At 40.9% G+C, this 19996-nt stretch overlaps 1 protein-coding gene across 1 annotated transcript in view; it reads right to left on the reverse strand.

Annotated features, from left to right (window-relative positions):
• Window positions 1-8: 8 nt before the first annotated feature.
• Window positions 9-19996, reverse strand: part of LOC141290580 (membrane-associated guanylate kinase, WW and PDZ domain-containing protein 3-like) — a 169092-nt gene continuing 149104 nt past the window's right edge. The window contains exons 16-21 of the mRNA XM_073822698.1: window positions 19382-19567; window positions 19076-19172; window positions 16686-16791; window positions 16047-16184; window positions 13860-13998; window positions 9-1962 (exon numbers count right to left, since the gene is read on the reverse strand). Coding sequence (XP_073678799.1) covers window positions 1241-1962; window positions 13860-13998; window positions 16047-16184; window positions 16686-16791; window positions 19076-19172; window positions 19382-19567 — 1388 coding nt within the window. The 3' untranslated portion in view covers window positions 9-1240. The remainder of the gene's footprint in view (window positions 1963-13859; window positions 13999-16046; window positions 16185-16685; window positions 16792-19075; window positions 19173-19381; window positions 19568-19996) is intronic.

Raw genomic sequence — 19996 nt, forward strand, 5'->3', positions numbered from 1 at the left:
CTAGAGAAACAAGCTACAAAAGGGCTGAGATTAATGATCAGGAAGCAATCATAAACCATATTAGAAAGTATTCACATTTTTCATCATGACAAAACATAGAAGCACTGTAGCATACGCAACGGTTGACTGATGTCCGCTCTGCCTGTATGGGCACTCAATATTTATGGTATTTCAAAAATACTGTTACGAAAAAATTATGTCTAAATCTGTGCCAATTGTTTGAGGCTTTAAGAACCTGATGAATAACATCCAACAGAGAATTCTGAGCTACATTTCCCTTGGATACAAGACAGCATCTCGACATTTAATAGGATGAACAATGAAGTACGGAATAAGAAAAAATATATGTTAGATTGGATAGTATGCAAAAATATATCTGAATTTCTCCTAATTCTGCTTCACCTTCTAATGACATAAGCAAACATTTGATCCTAAATGTACACACCTTGCAAATGCTCCACCGAGAATAACTGTAAAAGCTATAGCACTGTGAAAAAATATGTTTGTTAGGAAGCCGAAAGACGTATCGGCAAGCTGGAACACTAATAAGTGGACCTGGCTCAGAATGGATACAAATATCTATACCTCTATACATGTATATGCTTATATCATCATCATATTCATTTCAATAAATTACATATGCGTCTTCATCAACACACAAGTAGTAAACAATATACTTAACCACAAGTTTCTGGTCTTTTTAAGATGGATATGTCGGAAAATTCACCGCACAGCCTACACAAACTTCTCAGGACTGGATCTTGAAGACAGTTGCATTACTGGAAAAGTCGTTGGAAGGACATGTGGCGATTCAGAGATGGAGAATTAAAGAAATAGTTTAGGAAAAAATGAAAATTTTGTCATCATTCACTCATCCTCATGTCATGGTTTGGTTATTAACATTTCTTATTTAACATCTTTTGTGTTCTGCAGAGTCATACAGGTTTGTAACACCAAGGTGAGACAATGCTGACAGAATTTTCATCTTTTAGGTGAACTATTCAATTTTGTAAATATTAATAGACATATAAACCTTCACAGAAAAGCATCCTTCATGTTATAGTCATAGGAGTCATGGACGAGTCTGTAGCTGCAGTCTGATTGGCACAAAACAAAACTGAGGTTCGTATTGTTGGTGGACACAAGCAAACGTTGCACTTTATCAGTGTAGATGGCGATAGTCATACGAAAAAAAGACAAAATCCACAGTGATTCACATCAAAAACTCCTCTCAAACGTATTAGACTCCATGCACCGGAGGCTGAACCCTTGTGGAGCTGGGCACCTTCCAGGGGCCTGGGGTTATAGGGGCTCTCTTGGTGGTTGGGTTCCCATTGTGGGGAATCTCTTGAGGGACACCCTCAATGTCCTCCTCCCCTCGAGGCCTGTCTCGACCTCTGTGGTCCTTCCGGTTGAGAGTACCACTTTCAGACCTCTGAGGTTCTGCCGTTTTGTCCCTCTGATATCGGTCACTGCCGCCTCTTGAGACCTCTTGAGGTCTGGTTTCTCCCGTTTCCCTGTCCTGCTTGTGCATAGTGTCCTCGTCTTTGTATCTCCTTCCAGAGTTTTGAGGCATCTCCTGTCTGATCCCGACGTTTTCCTTCTTGGTCTTCCTGGGGCTTGTGGATCGAGGTTCTCGTTCACTAGTGTCCACGTTTAGAGTCTTTTTTGGACTCCGTGAGCGCTCTTTTCCATCCTGTCTTCGGGGGAGTGTGAAATTGTCATTGTTGTCGCGAGGCATGCTTGGGTCGCTCCTTCTAGTTTGCTGTTTGGTGTCTCTGTAATGTTGGTGAAGGTGTCCGTGCGAAGCGGTCATTGGGTCGAAGAAGAGCTCCTCGGGTGGGGAGGGCTTGACATCGGGGGAGTGGGAGATGAAGGATGGAGATGCTGGTGTCGACGGCTCATTAGATGCTGAATACCTTGGAGAGTTTGCAGATGGACCTGTCATCATATCTTTAACATCTGAAACGCAAAATATTGCAAATATTAACGTCAGAGGATATTGATGTTTCAAAGGTGCACTCAGTCAGTTTTGTAACATTTAAAAGAGTGAATCAGTCTTTTTGGTTACACTACTAGTCAAAAGTTTTTGAACAGTAAGTTTTTTAAAAGTCTCTTATGCTCACCGTGCATGCATTTATTTGATCTGAAGTACAGCAAAAACTAGCCTAGAATCTAGACGTGCCCCTAGCGGCAGCAAATTACATTTGCTTCCAAGGGCAGTCTAGTTACTCTCCGTTCACTTGAGATTTCTGCCAATCACGAGTCGGTGGGCGGGTTTAACATGATGACGACTGACGTGCGACCATAAGTTCCGTCAGGCATTCTCTGGTTCCGTGAGAGATAGAGCGATGGCTGCTGCTAGCAAATAACTTTCTTTCAAATCGGCTTTGGCCGCCACTCTGAAAGACTTGAAGTTAAGCTTTCCTCTGAGAAAAGAACAAGAAACTGCACTGAGGTCGTTCTTACAAAAGAAGGATGTATTTGGAGTTTTGCCAACCGGATACGGCAAAAGTTTGATCTACCAGCTAGCTCCGCTGGTGGGAAAAACCCATGGGACTCTGGCTACGTCACCTTCTTCGATGCTCTGATTGGTTGTAGCGCTATCCTATTGCGTGGAGAGGGAATTTGAAAGACAACAGTTTATCCCACCCCTCCGATTGAGCCCTGTCTGTGGAGAGTGCCCAGACCCTACATTTATGTGGGTTTGGCTCGTCAGGCTAAGCAAAAACAGTAAAATTTAGAAATATTTTTAAAAAAAATTTCTATTTGAATATATTTTAAAATGTCATTTATTCCTTTAATTTCAAAGCTTAATTTATATCATCATTACTCCAGTCTTCAGTGTCACATGATCCTTCAGAAATCATTTTAATATGCTGCTCAAAATATATTATTATTATGTAAAACAGCTGTTTTTTCATGAATAGAAAGTTCAGAGGAATTTATCTGAAATAGAAATCTTTTGTAACAGTATAAATGTCTATCATCACTTTTGATCAATTTAAAGCGTCCTTGCTAAATAAAAGTATTAATTTCTAATTTCTTTCCCTCAAAAATAAAATAAAATAAATAATACTGACTTCAAGCTTTTGAATGGTATAGTGTTAAAAAAGCTTTTTATTTCAGATAAATGCTGATTTTTAAAATCTTTTTAATTATCAAAGAATCCTGAAAAAACATTTACTCAACCGTTTTGAACATTGATAACATTAATAATAATAAAAAAAACTTTCTTTTGTTTCCTGAACAGCAAATCAGCATATTAGAATGGTTTCTAAAAATATTGTGACACTGAAGACTGGAGTAATGATACTGAAAGTTCAGCTTTGATCACATGAATAAATTACATTTTAAAATATATTCAAATAGTACGTAGTTATTTTGAATAGTAAAAATATTTTACAGTATTACGGCTTTTGTTGTATTCTGAATCAAATAAATGCAGGTTTGGTAAGCAGAAGAAAATAGTTTAAAAAACAAAAATCTTACTGTTCAAAAACTTTTGACTGGTAGTGTATTTCTGAAAAAAATTTTATTTAGCAAGCATTGTGTTGGCCAATTATGTTGATCAAAAGTGACAGTAAAGGCATTTTAAATGTTAGTATTTTATTTCAAATACATTTGTGAAGTGAATGTGCTGTTCACTTCGTGTAAAACTTTTTAATGAATACAAAATGACAGAGTGCATGTTTAAACATTACCAATTGGATTTAGCAGAATACAACTGATGGACTGAACGTAATTAACCTGTCTTCTTGAAATGCATTCTCAGAGACATTCTCAATTAAACTGTCACCATTTTCAGTCTTCTGTGGTTCTCTTACAAGAGGGAACGAGTACTGCGTAAGAAGTATCTTACGCTAGGGGAAAATCCTTTTCTGCGAGATATTGAAGCCAAAAATTATCCTTAATTTTGAAATAATGTAAAGCGCGTTGCAGCAGCATACAGACATAGGCGAAACAGCTTGCGCGCCTATTGGCTGCTCTGCGGCAACTGCAGCAGCCTATTAGAGCGAGGCCTGACGCGACGCCAGATCCAATGGGGGCATTTTGCGCCCTTTGCGTCGCTTCGCGCCCTTTTCGTAGCTTCCCGCCTAAAAGGGCGTGGTCTAGACCTATAAATATCGCTCATAGGCAGCTATTATCTGATTTTTCATCCTTCAAGCGAAGCACACGCATCGCTGGAGCCGGATAAGAAGCCGCCGTTTGACTGCAAGCATCTCAGCGGGACGAGCCACTGAAGCTGCTGGCCACGCCGCCTTCCGTGCATTCCTGCTGCGCTTTCCGGCGCCTATATCCTTTATAATCTACAGTGTGTGTCGCCGCTGCGATACACACTGTTTCTCTAAAAAGAGCAAAGCGTCTTTTTAAAGATGCCTTCATACGGCTCGTGCAGATGCCAATGGTGACTCTGAGGACTTGCCTTGCCTTCTTCACTGAGACTGCTCCCCCGCCCGCCGCGGTGTAGCGCCGTAAAAAGCGCCGTGCCCAGCGGGCCCCGGACACTTCCCCCAGCCGACAAAGCTCGCCGGTTCGCCCGCCTGCTTCATCGACCTCGTCAGCCTCTGTTCCGGACGTAAAGCGGCCGCTGTCTGCCACCGCTTCCATCGACGCCGCTGACGAGGGGGGCCATGAAGGAGGAAGAGGTTTCTGATTCTGATTTCCGTTTCCCGCCAAAGCAGGAACGCGCATGCTGCTCAGAAGAGGCGATAGCAGCCCACTTATGTCTGCCCTCCGCTGGACGGCGTGCTAAGTCGGCCCTCCCCTCTAAAGCTTGCCGTCAGACGTCAAACCTGCTTCGCCGCCGCCTAGCCGCGTCAGCGCTGCGTAACATGGTCTCTCACCGTTGCTGAGAGGCACCCGTGGTTAACGCTTTCTGACGTTTTTCTCGTCTGGCCGCCGCCCCGCCAGACGCGGCCCGCGGCCCAGGATTGAGTTGAAACCTGAGCCTCCGAAATCGTCCTAGCACAACTGGGAAAACGACGGTGTACGAGTCCCGCTGTTGCCGGACCCCCACCAAAGTTATTCGCTCGTCCAGTTCCAGGAAATGTGACTGTTCCAGTGTTTTCTGCAGCCAACAAACCGGCTCCGTCGCCCGTTTGCCTGCACACAAAAGTCGTTCCCACGGCTACACAGATAAACCCCCAATAAAGTGTATTGTCTGGTGTCCCGGCCACGGCCGATGGTGTTTCATGTGTCGTAAGAATGCCCACTAACCAGTGCTCATCTCTAACGTTACACACAAGCACAGCGCACATAAAATCGACACAGATCGATTGCGCTTCACAACCGGCCACGGCCGATGGTGTTTCACGTGTAAGAATGCCCACTGCAGTGCTCATCTCTACACACAAGCACAGCGCACTTAAAATCGACACAGATCGATTGCGCTTCACAACCGGCCACGGCCGATGGTGTTTCACGTGTAAGAATGCCCACTGCAGTGCTCATCTCTACACACAAGCACAGCGCACTTAAAATCGACACAGATCGATTGCGCTTCACAACCGGCCACGGCCGATGGTGTTTCACGTGTAAGAATGCCCACTGCAGTGCTCATCTCTACACACAAGCACAGCGCACTTAAAATCGACACAGATCGATTGCGCTTCACAACCGGCCACGGCCGATGGTGTTTCACGTGTAAGAATGCCCACTAGCAGTGCTCATCTCTACACACAAGCACAGCGCACATAAAATCGACTCAGATCGATTGCGCTTCACACGTGGTAAATATGCCCGCTTCACAGTGGCCACAGACACCACATTATGCACGTCAAACGGTTTCTGTGAAAACGAAACCAAAAGTGCATTCGCTCTACGCAGGCGAACGTTGTTTGGAGTGTGTTAAATGTGCCCGCTGCCCCACAGCCACATCCACACACAGACATAATAGTTCCCGCTATCAGCGTGCCCCATGCCTCAAATATCACGAGCACGTTTTGCATGAAATCAGCGTGCATTCGCTCCATGCAAGCGAACGATGTTTGGAGTGTGTTAAATGTGACTGTTCCAGTGTTTGCTGCAGCCAACAAGCCGGTTCTGTCGCCCGCTTGCCTGCACACAAAGGTTGTTTTCACGGCTACCCAGATAAACCCCCAATAGAGTGTATTTTCTGGAGTCCCGGCCACGGCCGATGGTGTTTCACGTGTAGTCAAAAATGCCCACTCCTCCAGTGCTCATTTCTACACACAAGCACAACCTGTCATACAGACCCTGCGAACATAAAATCGGCTCAGATCGATTGCGCTTCACATGTGGTAAACGTGTCCACTTAACAGTGCTCACAGACATCACATTATGCACGTCAAAAGGTTTCTGTACAAACGAAACTAACGTGTATGCAGGCGAACGGTGTTTGCAGTGTGTTAAATGTGCCTGTTGCCACACATCCACATACACACACAGACATAATAGTTCCCGCTATCAGCGTGCCCCACGCCCCGAATGTCACGAGCACGTCTCTGGTGCCACAGCATACCGAAACCACTCCGTTAATGAAAGAACGGAGCGCGCTTCGTATTCAGCCTCTAGCTATTCATGCAAACGCATTGGAAAAGCTTCCAGGGGTCTCGAAATGGGTGCTGGACATTATAAAAGGAGGCTATTCGCTACAGTTTCACCGACGTCCGCGCCGCTATACAGCGCGCGTCGAGACCACAATGCAGACAGAAGCAGCACACCTGCTTCGAGCCGAAGTGGCGAAACTATTGAGCAAAGGGGTCATAGAGCCCCTTTCTCAAGCTCAAAGCGAAGGGAGGCTGTACAGCAGATATTTCCTGGTACCGAAAAAAGACGGGGGTCACAGACCCATATTAGATCTAAGGCAACTGAACAAAGCGTTGGTGAAGCGTCGGTTCAGGATGCTCACGACCAGAAAAATCCTCGCGCAAGTTCGCCAAGGAGACTGGTTCGTGTCAATGGATCTGAAAGACGCGTATTTTCAAATACAGATAGCGTCACGTCACAGGCGATTTTTGAGACTCGCCTTCGAGGGCCAGGCATATCAGTACACAGTCCTGCCGTTCGGTTTGTCCCAGGCACCCCGTACATTACGAAGTGCATGGACTCAGCGCTCGTTCCTCTCAGACTGAAAGGCGTGCGCATACTGAACTATTTGGACGATTGGCTGATTCTAGCGCAGTCTCGCTCAGTGCTTGTACAGCATACGCCCATGTTACTTGATCACCTCGAGAATTTGGGTCTCAGAGTCAATTGGGCGAAGAGCTCACTATCCCCCAGTCAGAAAACTTCCTTCCTGGGCACAGAATTGGACTCGCTGTCAATGATAGCGCGGCTGTCACCACAGCGCGCAGCAGACATTCAGCGCACAGCGGGCTCGTTCCGCTGCGGCGCGTCTGTCCCGCTCAAAAAATTTCAGAAAATGCTGGGTCTCATGGCCTCAGCGTCATCAGTTCTGCAGCTGGGTCTGCTATGTATGCGCCCACTGCAGTTCTGGCAGAAAGCGCGCGTCCCGCGTCAAGCGTGGGCGCCCGGTCGGCTTCGTATCACGGTCAATCAGTAATGTGTCACAGCCCTGAATCCGTGGAGAGCAATCGACTGGTACCAGTTAGGTGTAAGCCTGGGGACTTCCTCGAGAATAAAAGTGGTGTCTGGACGCGTCCACCTCGGGATGGGGGGCTCTGCTCGAGGGCAGACCGTCTTTTGGCCAGTGGTCAGAACGGGAAAAGCTCCTGCATATCAACTGCCTCGAAATGTTGGCAGTACAGAACGCGCTGATGCGCTTCTGTCCCCAAATAAAAGGAAACCATGTATTAGTCCGCTCGGACAACATGTCAGTGGTTTCCTATATAAATCGCCAGGGCGGTCTCAGGTCCAAAAACCTATACAGACTTGCAGAACGCCTCCTGGTATGGGCTCAGCGCAACCTGCGCTCGCTGAAAGCAGCGCATGTGCCGGGGCTTCTAAACATAGGGCCAGACAGACTGTCCAGGAACAATGTTCCAGCAGGCGAATGGTCTCTACACCCACAGACAGTACAACTACTGTGGAAGAAATTCGGCAGAGCGGAAGTAGACCTGTTTGCGTCTCCGAACAACGCTCACTGTCTGGAATTTTACTCAAAAAGCAGAGACGCGCTGGCCCACGAATGGCCCCGCCGTCATCTCTATGCTTTTCCCCCCGTCTCTCTCCTACCTCAGGTGATAGAGAGGGTCAGCGAAAAAGGATGTTCAATACTGCTGATAACGCCGTTTTGGGAAAACCAGCCCTGGTTCCCAGCGCTGATGCAGCTGACGAGCACTGTCCCGTGGCCGATACCAGTGAGGAGAGTCCTTCTCTCTCAGGCCAGCGGCTCGATTTGGCATCCTCACCCAGAGCTGTGGTCCCTTCATGTCTGGGCCACCAGCGAATATATGATGAACTCCCTAAAGGACTATTAAACACGATCACGCAGGCTAGAGCCCCGTCTACGAGACAGCTCTATTCCTCAAAATGGTCAGTGTTTTCGGGCTGGTGCGCAGCTCGCGGCTCGTCACCCACTAACTGTGGTGTGATGGAGGTGCTGTCCTTTCTACAAGAGCTGCTGGACAAGGGCAGAACCCCGTCCACGCTCAAAGTCTATGTGGCGGCCATAACAGCGTTCTCGAGCACAACGCTAGGTCAGTCAATAGGAAGGAACGATTTAGTTATTCGCTTCCTGAAGGGAGCTAGAAGACTAAATCCCCCCAGACCTCCCACAGTCCCCGTATGGGACCTTTCTGTGGTACTAGAGGCCATGAAAGGTGGACCATTCGAGCCTCTGCAGACTATTGATTTGAAATACCTGTCTCTTAAGACCGTGTTTCTGCTGGCTCTCGCTTCAGTGAAGCGCATAGGGGATTTGCACGCACTCTCTGTGAGCGCGACGTGCATGGAATTTGGACCTAATGACTCTAAAGTCATACTCAAACACAAACATGGTTACGTTCCAAAATCCCTCAACACACCGTTTAGGGCACAGGTCATCGCGCTGTCAGCCCTACCGGTCAATGATGAAGAAACGGACGCGAGCCTCCTATGCCCAGTCAGGGCATTACGAGCTTACGTGTCTCGCTCGTCTGCTTTTAGACAGACAGAGCAGCTTTTTGTTTCGTTTTACGGGCGTCCCAAGGGACTGGCCGCGTCGAAACAGAGCTTATCCAGATGGATAGTTGATGCTATTGCGTTGGCATATGCTTGCTTCCAAGGGCATGCAGTGCCCGCTAGGTGTCAGAGCACATTCCACGAGGGGCGTGGCCTCATCGTGGGCGTGGTCGAGTGGGATTGCCTTGCAAGATATTTGTACGGCGGTGGGCTGGGCCTCTCCGTCTACATTTATAAGGTTTTACAACCTGGAGGTTCCCGCCTTACAGGCCAGATTGCTGTCAGTCTAGATGTTCAGTGTTGTCTGACCTGATGTTATCAGCTCGGAATGCTGCGTCTACTGAGCACAGCTCTAGGGTCGACAGTGAAAGTGATAGCACAAGATGTGTCTGAGCAAACTGTGTGAAGACCCTTATTCTTACGTCAGCTCAGGCCGTAACCCCGCCCTGTATGTACGTTTACTTAGCGTCTGAGTGACGCTGCACTATGTGGAAGAGTGCGGCATTGCCCCTCCCTCTTCCCCGGACTCCCTGTGAGTTCCATAGGTGATTATGAACTGTATGAACCCCGGGCTTTCGCCCTTGGGTCTTTGGTGTCAGATCTCAGCATGCACGGCGTTTTACACTGGGTCCCCTAGCGTAAGATACTTCTTACGCAGTACTCGTTCCCTCTTGTAAGAGAACGTACTCGGTTACTAACGTAACCTCGGTTCTCTCTAGAGAGGGAACGAGTACTGCGTATCTTGCCGTGCATGCGCACGCTCTGGTTGCTTTGATGATGAAAAACCAGATAATAGCTGCCTATGAGCGATATTTATAGGTCTAGACCACGCCCTTTTAGGCGGGAAGCTACGAAAAGGGCGCGAAGCGACGCAAAGGGCGCAAAATGCCCCCATTGGATCTGGCGTCGCGTCAGGCCTCGCTCTAATAGGCTGCTGCAGTTGCCGCAGAGCAGCCAATAGGCGCGCAAGCTGTTTCGCCTATGTCTGTATGCTGCTGCAACGCGCTTTACATTATTTCAAAATTAAGGATAATTTTTGGCTTCAATATCTCGCAGAAAAGGATTTTCCCCTAGCGTAAGATACTTCTTACGCAGTACTCGTTCCCTCTCTAGAGAGAACCGAGGTTACGTTAGTAACCGAGTACGTTTTTGGCCTCCAGATACAGTGACACATATCAAGCAGCTGAAACCAGCTATGAGAAAGAGTCAGACCCGGAATGGCAAAGTTGCAATTCTCTCAAGATAAAATGTCATGCTGCAAGACGGGGAAGCAGCAAGAACCAAAAATTAAACCAAGCTGGTGGCTCCTGACATGGGTTTCAATTTCATTGTCATTTAACTCTCTGGTAAGAAATATATTTGGTCACATATTTAATACTCCCAACTCAAGAAGTTTCTTGGATAGATTTCAGTTTTGCTTAAATTATGACAAGTCAGATCACAGCAGGAGCTCCCAACTCTGGCCTGCGAGGTCCACTTTCCTGCAGAATTTAGCTCTAACCTTGATCAAACTCACCTGAATGTAACTTTCTAGTAATCCTTAAGATCTCTTGATTAGCTTGTTCAGGTGTGTTTGATTAGAGTTGGAGCTTAACTCAGGAAAGTGGACCTTGTGGGCCAAAGTTGAGAACCTCTGGATTACATCTTACAAATAAAAGGGCTGTCACTGATTAAAACATTTAATCATGATCAGTTCTTTTATCTAATAAAAATCATCAACTGAACGAAGCTGAAATATATGGAAGGCCATTTCTGCCACTAAATAAAAAATTTAAAAAGGTAATTATGACTTTTTGTCGCAATTATGATTTTTTCCCCCCTTAGAATTATGAGATATGTCGGCACCGATAGCCTCATGGGCAGCACGCCGTCATACAGCGCAGTTGCGCTCCCGGTGTCCCGTGCTCGAATCCCGACTCAAGGACCTTTCCCGATCCCGATCCTGCCCCCTATATCTCTCCCACTTCGCTTCCTGTCACTTCTGAGCTGTCCTATCACAATAAAGGCAAAAATGCCAAAAAAATAAATCTTAAAAAAAAAAAAATGAATTGTGAGATATAAACCTAAAATTGTGCTATAGTCAAAATTGTGAGATATAAACTCAATTCTGAGAACATACCAAACTGGATTTTATAAATCACAATTGCAAGTTTATATCTCACAATTCTGAGAAAAAAGTCAGAATTGCAAGATACAAACTAAATGTCAGAATTGAGAGTTTTTATCTCGCAATTCGGACTTTATTTCTTACAATTGAGTTAATATCATGCAATTATGACTTTATAACTCGCAATTGTGAGTTAAGTCAGAACTGTGAGATATAAACTCAATTCTGAGAACATACCAGTCTTTTTTCCCTTTAAAACTGGATTTTATAACTCGCAATTGCAAGTTTATATCTCACAATTTTCTGAAAAAAGTCCGAATTGCAAGATGCAAACTCCCATTTGTAAAAAAGTCAGAACTGCGAGATACAAACTCAAATTTGTAAAAAAGAAATCAGAATTATGAGATATAAACTCGCATTTGCGAGAAAAATGTCAGAATTGCGAGATATAAACTCGCATTTGCGAGAAAAATGTCAGAATTGCGAGATATAAACTCGCATTTGCGAGAAAAATGTCAGAATTGCGAGATTTAAACTCGCATTTGCGAGAAAAATGTCAGAATTGCGAGATTTAAACTCGCATTTGCGAGAAAAATGTCAGAATTGCGAGATATAAACTCGCATTTGCGAGAAAAATGTCAGAATTGCGAGATTTAAACTTGCATTTGCGAGAAAAATGTCAGAATTGCGAGATATAAACTCGCATTTGCGAGAAAAATGTCAGAATTGTGAGATTTAAACTCGCATTTGCGAGAAAAATGTCAGAATTGCGAGATATAAACTCGCATTTGTGAGAAAAGTATCAGAATTGCAAGTTTATATCTCGCAATTGTGAGTCAAGCCAGCAATGTGAGATATAAACTCTAACTCTAACTCTAAAAACATACCTTTTTTTCTTTTTTCCCTTCAAAACTGGATTTTATAAATCACAATTGCGAGAAAAAAAGGTCAGAATTGCGAGATACAAACTCGCATTTGCAAGAAAAAAAACAGAATTGCAAGATAAACTCACATATGCAAGAAAACAGTCAGAATTGCAAGATACAAACTTGCATTTGCCAGAAAAAAGGTTGAAATTGCAAGATAAAAACGTACAATTCTGACTTTTTCTAGCAATTGAGTGTTTACATCACGCAATTCTAAGAAAAAACATCAGAATTGTGAGTTTATATCTTGCAATTTCTGACTTTAGAACTGGCAATTACAAGTTTATATCTGGCAATTGCGAAGTCAGAATTCTGTTACATCACAATCCTGATAAAGAAAGTCAGAATTTCGAGTTTGCATCACACAATCCTGTGAAAAAAAGTCAGAATTGTGAGATAAAAATTCGCAATAACCTTTTTTTTTTTTTTTTTAAATGTATTTTGTAATGGAAATAAGCTTCCATAGAAATAAAACACTAATACTGCATGTTTAATGAAGTACTTAAATGACTAAAACTGAAATAAAAATTGAAAAACAAACATTAAAGCTAAAAAGAATGACAAAAGCACATAAGAGAATTAATAAAAAATTAAGCTAAAATTATAAAAATAAAAGCGTATTCAAAATATTCAGAAATACTGAAATCGTCTACAAAATACTAAAATAAAACTGATCATGATTTATAAATCTTTTTTTAAAATTCCGAAATAATAGGCTTCGTTCATTAAACATATGCAGAACATATTTCTGTCTAAATCATAAATATACAATATACTAATATAAATTTTGCAAACCATCTAAATTTATATTTAGAAACTAATCTAGAAAATAGCCAGTCATCACTGTATGTTTTTAGAGAAATATATGATCATGAAATCTGCAGAATTGTGATTATTGGCATTTCCTTCTTTTCTTTAGTGACCTTCAAAAGCAAGAAGTTCATATCAAGGCAAATGAAAGGGAAAGAAAGGTCGAACTGCACATACACAAAACAAGCATAGAGGAGGAATGCAAAGTTTACCAAAGTTATTAGGAACAGACCAAGAAAAGCAGAGAAGCCTTTAGTGATGCTCTGGTTTCATGTGGAAGCACAGTGTGGAGGAGGAAGAGTTCAGACCTAAACCAGGAAGAGAGAGAGAAAGAGGTGCATAGAACAGTGCCCGGACAGAGAGAAAGAAACCAGCAAAAACTGAGACAGGAAGCAAGAGTGACAGCAATGCATGAAGATAGGAAGATCTGACATAACATGCATATGACCCACATACCCAAATCACGCTAATAATTGAGTACTTCTGTGCGTACTTATTTATTTTTCCAATTAGTGTTGATCAATATGCATGCAATGTTTAGCCAATATAAAGGTAAGTGGGATGATGATTCCGTAAATCCACCGTGGTTGTACTCTAGATGAGTCTATTTTGTAATAATATTCTGAACAAGAGTACCTTTAGAAAACACTCTGTTGAGACAAGATAAGCGTCACAATACATTTTCAATGGCTTTTGAAAGAGCAGTAGAAAACAAACCCATCTTCAGAAATTGATTTGTTTCTCAGAGGGGAACACGCCGGCTTCAGGGAACTGATTTTTCTCGCTTCATGAAGCGGATGGAATTCAAATGAGCACTTCTGCACTTCTGAACAAACTTAAAGAGGTGCTTTGGTATGGGGAAGTGTCTCTCAGCTGTGTCGCTTTATTGGCATGTACTGTTTGAGAGGTCAGGGATTAAATAGACTCACTATGATCAGGCACCAGGCCCAGTCCGGGCCTCAAAAGCAGCAACACTTTATTGCCCCCAGCCTGGATGAGCTCAATGGCCCGTGTGTGTGTAATGCCCTGCGTGGGTTCCCCGTTGATCTCCACGATCTGATCTCCCACCTGTGAGATCACAAACACAGATTCCTCTGTCATTTTAACAAGAACTACTGATTTTCTTAAATATAACAATATAATAAAATGTTTTATCTTAGAAAACAAAACATTTATTGTATTATTTTATTTGTATTTTATTAGTTGCATAATTTTATCACGGTTAAAATCACGGTTTTCACAAACAATTGTTTTTAACATTGTTAATAATAAGAAATGTTTCTTGAGCACCAAATCAGCATATTAAAATTTCTGAAGGATCATGTGACGAAAGCCTGTTTCCACCACTGAATCAAAAATAAAAAAAGGTTATTGCGACTTTTTATCTCACAGTTCTTTTTCTCAGCAATTGTGAGTTATAAAGTCAGAATTGTGATATAAAATTACAATTTCAAGTTGTAAAGTCAGAATTATGAAATATAATTCTCAGAATTGCGTGATATACACTCACAATTTCAACTTTTTTTCTCAGAATTGCATGATATAAACTAGCAATTGTGAATTATAAAGTCAAAATTGCGAGACAAACTCACAATTCTGACAAAACTTGCAATTCTGACTTTTTTCCTCAGAATTGCGTGATATAAACTCGCAATTACGAGTTATGAAGTCAGAATTGCGAGAATTAAACTGAAGTTTATATGCAAGTTCATATATCACAAATCAATTTTACAATTTTACAGAGTTTGTCTCACAATTCTGACTATAATTCGCAATTGTGAGTTTATATCACACAATTCTAAGGAAAAAAGTTAGAATTGAGAGTTTATATCACGCAATGATGATTTAATTTCTCAGAATTGCGAGTCTGTTTTACATTTCTGACTACAGTAGTCAACATTCGAAGTGGATCAAAACCTTTCATCAAATTTGTCCTAAAACCAAAAAGAATATCCGTTCTTATCTTAGGACAACTTTTGATGAACTCTTTTGATCCACTTCGAATGTTGACTACTGTATAATTCCCAATTGCAAGTTTATATCACGCAATTCTGAGGAAAAAAGTCAGAATTGAGAGTTTATATCTTGCAATTCTGATTTTATAATTGCAACTGAGATTTTATATTACACAATTCTGAGGAAAAAAGTCAGAATTGAGAGTTTATATCTTGCAATTCTGACATTATAACTCGCAAATGAGTTTGTCACGCAATTATGAAGAAAAAAAGTCAGAAATGCGAGTTTATATCACGCAATACTGACAATTTTTCATTATAGTGACTATAATTCGCAATTGCAAGTTTATATCATGCAATTCTGACGAAAAGTCAGAATTGAGAGTTTATATCTCGCAATTCTGACTTTATAACTCGCAATTGTGAGTTTATATCATGCAATTCTGAGGAAAAAAGTCAGAAATGCGAGTTTATATCATGCAATACTGATTTAATTTCTCAGAATTGTGTATTTATATCTCACAATTCTAAGAAAAGTTAGAATTGCAAGATATAAACTCTCAATTCTGACTTTGTTCTTCAGAATTGCGTGATATAAACTTGCATTTCTGACTTTTTTCCTCAGAATTGCATAATATAAACTCTCAATTGCAAGTTATATCACATAATACTGATATAATTTAGTTTATCTCACAATTCTGAGAAGAAAAGTTAGAATTGCAAGTTTGTATCATGCAATTCTGAGAAAAAAGTCAGAATTGTGAGATAAAAAGTCGCAATGACCTTTTTTTTTTATGTTTTTCTTAGTGGCATAAACAGGCTTCCATAAAAGACTGAAGTAATAACTGCTAAAAATTAAGCTTTGCCATTACAAAAATGAATTTCGGTTTTAAATTGTATTAAAATAGAAAACAGATTTTTTTAACTGTAATAATATTACCGTTTTTACTGTATTTTAAATAAACAAATATTATTTAATATATGCATACAGCTTTGTACAGGCACAAAAAAACAATACAGCTACAAAATACAGTATGTAAAAAAAAAATTATGCATTTTTCCATGTATCATTTATTGATATGTGTTTCATTGTTTCATTTAATTATTGTAAATGTTGTTACAGTTCTTTGTGTATTATATGTTAATGTCATTAGAACTCACATGTATCCTGCCATCTTTCAGCGCAGGACCGTCCTCAGCTAGTCTAAGGATAAAGAGGCCCATGTTATATTCCTTCCCTCCTCGCAGACTGAAACCAAAACCTCTTTGTCCTCTTTCTAACTCCACAGGATAACAGCCCTGAAAAAGAAAAATAGCATTTTTTCCGTATTAAAATAAGCAGTTCAACACAGTCTAAAGATTGTTCACATTACATTTAATTGCACTGTAGAGTCGCTAAACTATGCAAATATATTATCACACATTTCTTGCTTTCATCTAAAACACTAAGTATATCACAACATTCTGTTCTGAGTGCAAAAACAAACTGCTCTACCACACCTGTCAGCGCTAATGAGAAACGACACTTGATTTGCATATCCACACAGTGTCATTAGCATTATATATGACTTATTTTGCAAACATTTCCTTCATTTCATAGCTCATAGTCACAGTAACCTATAGTATTAATCCTTAAGGTGACAAACGCTTTCATCTCAAAGTTTCAAATGTAATTTAATCTTCATAAAACGTGGGCTGCATGAAAATTAAACACTTAAGTCAGCTGCATAATAATCTGTGAACTCTATTACTACATGAATTATTACTCAAATAACTGCCAGCATCTCATTTACATCTCACCTGCTTTGGTCCTGAGGTGATAACACTCCCCGTCTCACCCTGCGGCAGGGATTTGTACTCCGCTCGGGCCATAGCGTCTTTCCTCTCATCTGTTTCTACGCCATTCCTAAATGACACACAAACGCTGCTTTAGGGCATTTAATGAACTGGAGCACAAAATCAAAGCATCTCCCTTTATCCAACGTCACGTTATCCAGAGCGTTTTTGTTTATGAGAATGTGAAATTCAAAATCGTAATTCCAACAGAGAGGCTGAGAGTCTCTCTTCTGGACCTCAATGGTCTGCAGAGCTCATTACATCCTTTTGTTGGTCTTAAGTGTGGACAAAAGCTTCTCCAGTGGCTGCCCCTCTTATCTGAGCCTTGACTGTGGAGTTCACAACAAGTCTACTCGATTTTATGCTGGAAAGTATGACCTGGATCATGTGCTTGGGATTGAAATGAAAGCAGAGGTTGTGAGTGTTCTTGACAGAAGAGAAAATGGAAAGAGGTAATTGAAAGTGGAAAGATGTAGAAGTGGAGAGGGCAGGATGTCATAATGCATAACAGATATTTTGTCTATAGGGGTCTTGGGCCCTGTTCCTTGCAGGTATAAAAGACAAGCCATTTTAGTTATATTATTTATTATTCACTGACAGTTTATTTGGGTGTGAGACTATCGTCTCTATCGCGGTTACACACTTATGTGACATTGCTGTGCTATGTGGTCACAAAAATGTATTGTTTGCATGCGTTTTTAAGCATTATGGATTAAAAGCAAGTGATTTTAAGGCGTTAAAGTGCAATCAGCAGCAGAAAAACATATTTCGTGAAGACAGTGCTCATAGAGCGTGGGAGTATTGAACAAAGCTATTATTGCCACTTTATAGGCTCTTGAACGGTTAAATACACACACTGTATGTGTCACAATGTCCATCTTTGCAAGTATGCTTGTATACACAGTAATTTAAAAGCAAGTGATTTTGAGGCGTTAAAGCGCAATCAGCAGCGAAAAAAAAACTTAATTTGCTATATCTGAGAAAATTTTGTGAAGACAGTGCTCATAGAGTGTGGGAGTATTGAATGTCCATCTTTGCAAGTCTCCTCATTTACACCGTAATTTAGGTCTAAAGTGAAAGCAAACAGCTGAGAAAGAAAACACATGTGTAACAGTATATTGGATCCAAGCAGCTCTTAAAGTGACAGCAGTCTAATATTCCTGCTGCCTGTCATTCATGTTAGTCAAACAAAAGAGAGAAAATCTCTCACTGCTCTTGACTAAATCATTTTTGTAACTTTTTCACTTTTGTAACAGTTTACACAGTGAAGAATATGTATTTTTTGTACATTTCATTATTGTATAAAATGTATGTAGCATTTATTAATTTGTTCTACTGTAGTTTTTATGTCCTATTGCTTGTGTAGTTTCTTTCTTTTATTTAAATAGCTGAGGTGCAAGTTTTTTTAATTTAGGCTAGTATTAGTTTTTTGTGATATTGACACTTATGAAATTTCAAAATATTAAAAATGATGATATGATATTTTGATATCATAAAGATCTATTTAAAGCAAAAATAACTATACTGTGACGTATGTTGTTACCGTGGAAAAAAATTACTCGTATCATGATATAATTTTTTTTTTTTCAGGATTCTTTGATGAATAAAAAGTTAGGAAAAAAACAACTTAAAGTTTGACTGGAAATTATGCAGAGTAAAAATATTTGTTCTTATATCAAATATTTGATTTTTGATTTGTCGTCTCATCTCAAGCAAAGATGTCACAAATGCAAATAAAATCTAGGGATGTAACAATATCAAAATTTCACGATTTGATAATATCTCAATATGAAGTGCACAATATGATATTTATTGCAGTATTAAAAAAAAAAAAAGACAAATGAAGACTTGGAAAAAAATAAAAATGCACTTTGAAAGTTCAAAATGAAGAGCTAAGAAAACTTTTGTCTATGAAAACTTTTGACTAAGAAAACTTAAGTCAGAAAAAAATCAATTGACTACCTGAACATTAAAGGAGACTCAACCCTCCTTTTTTGTGGTATACTGTCTCAGGCTAAATTACATTCACACTGGTGTTTTAGGAAGCCAAACAAATTATTATAATAAAAACAACAACAGTTTTATATTATTGTTATTCCTATGACAGTAATAGCCATATATTTGTAAAACAATCGTAAAATAAATTAAGATTTCATATGTATATTGTATTTGCTCTACACTACAGTAGGGTAATTACAATACTTTCCTAATTTCTACACTTGAAAGAGATATTTTGAATTTGGACTGAATTTTTTTAAATGAAACTGTAAAAGGTTTATATGCTGACTGTAAAGACTGATTGTGTGTGTACGTGCGTGTTGTGATTGAGCTGGCCGTCAGGATGGAGCTTGTACCTGTCATCTCGGTTGGCAGGCTGCTGTCCCACGGCTCTGTGCTGAGTGGCTGGGCTCTGCTTGGCTGAACTAGTGCCTGACGGAGGTCCGCTGTGTTCTGAAAAATAAACAGGATTATCAGTGTGGCGTAAACACACATACACACACAACTCCATCCCAAGTTTCACTTTCAGTCCTCAAAGTCAAATAATTTAACAACCTGTCTATTACAGAAACAAATTAATATGCATTCTACTGCTTTCTTCTATCAGCTCATTGTTCACCAGAATAATGAAGAGAAATGATACATCTTCCCCAAAAGCTTACCCTCCTCAGGCACCACTGTGAGAGTAACAGCGTTTCCAGCTTCTTTGATGAGCTGCACAATGTCGTTGTGGGACAGCTCAATAATTGACTGGCCATTCACAGCAGAGATGCGGTCACCCACTTTCAGCCGACCGCAGCGGTCTGTGGGACTGCAATCTATGATTCGACCAATCTTATGTGGGATAACTGAGGACAGACAGAGATCAATGCTTATTTCATTTATACATCTTGGATATACTGACAGACTAGAAGTACCACAAGATCTGAGATGGTTACAAACCAATGAGAAGTGCTTTTTAACTCTAGAAACTGATACTTATAAATAAATCTGATTATGCTTAAAGGATTACAGATGTGTCACATGATCAGGAAAAACGCCCTGCATTACATGGTACAGTTAAACTTAGAAGTTTACATCTTATTTTAATTATAAAAGATGTTTTTAAAAGATTGAGGGGGGTGTGAAAACTTTTCAGGGTAAATTTAACTTATTTTATCTTCTGGGAAACATGTAACTTTCTTCTGTAGCCTCTGAAGGGCAGTACTAAATAAAAAAAAATATTATATTTAGGCAAAATAAGAAAAATGTACACATCTGCATCCTGTTCAAAAGTT

The sequence above is a fragment of the Garra rufa genome, chromosome 18 (assembly GCF_049309525.1).
Source record: "Garra rufa chromosome 18, GarRuf1.0, whole genome shotgun sequence".
NCBI classification, from domain to species: Eukaryota; Metazoa; Chordata; class Actinopteri; order Cypriniformes; family Cyprinidae; genus Garra; species Garra rufa.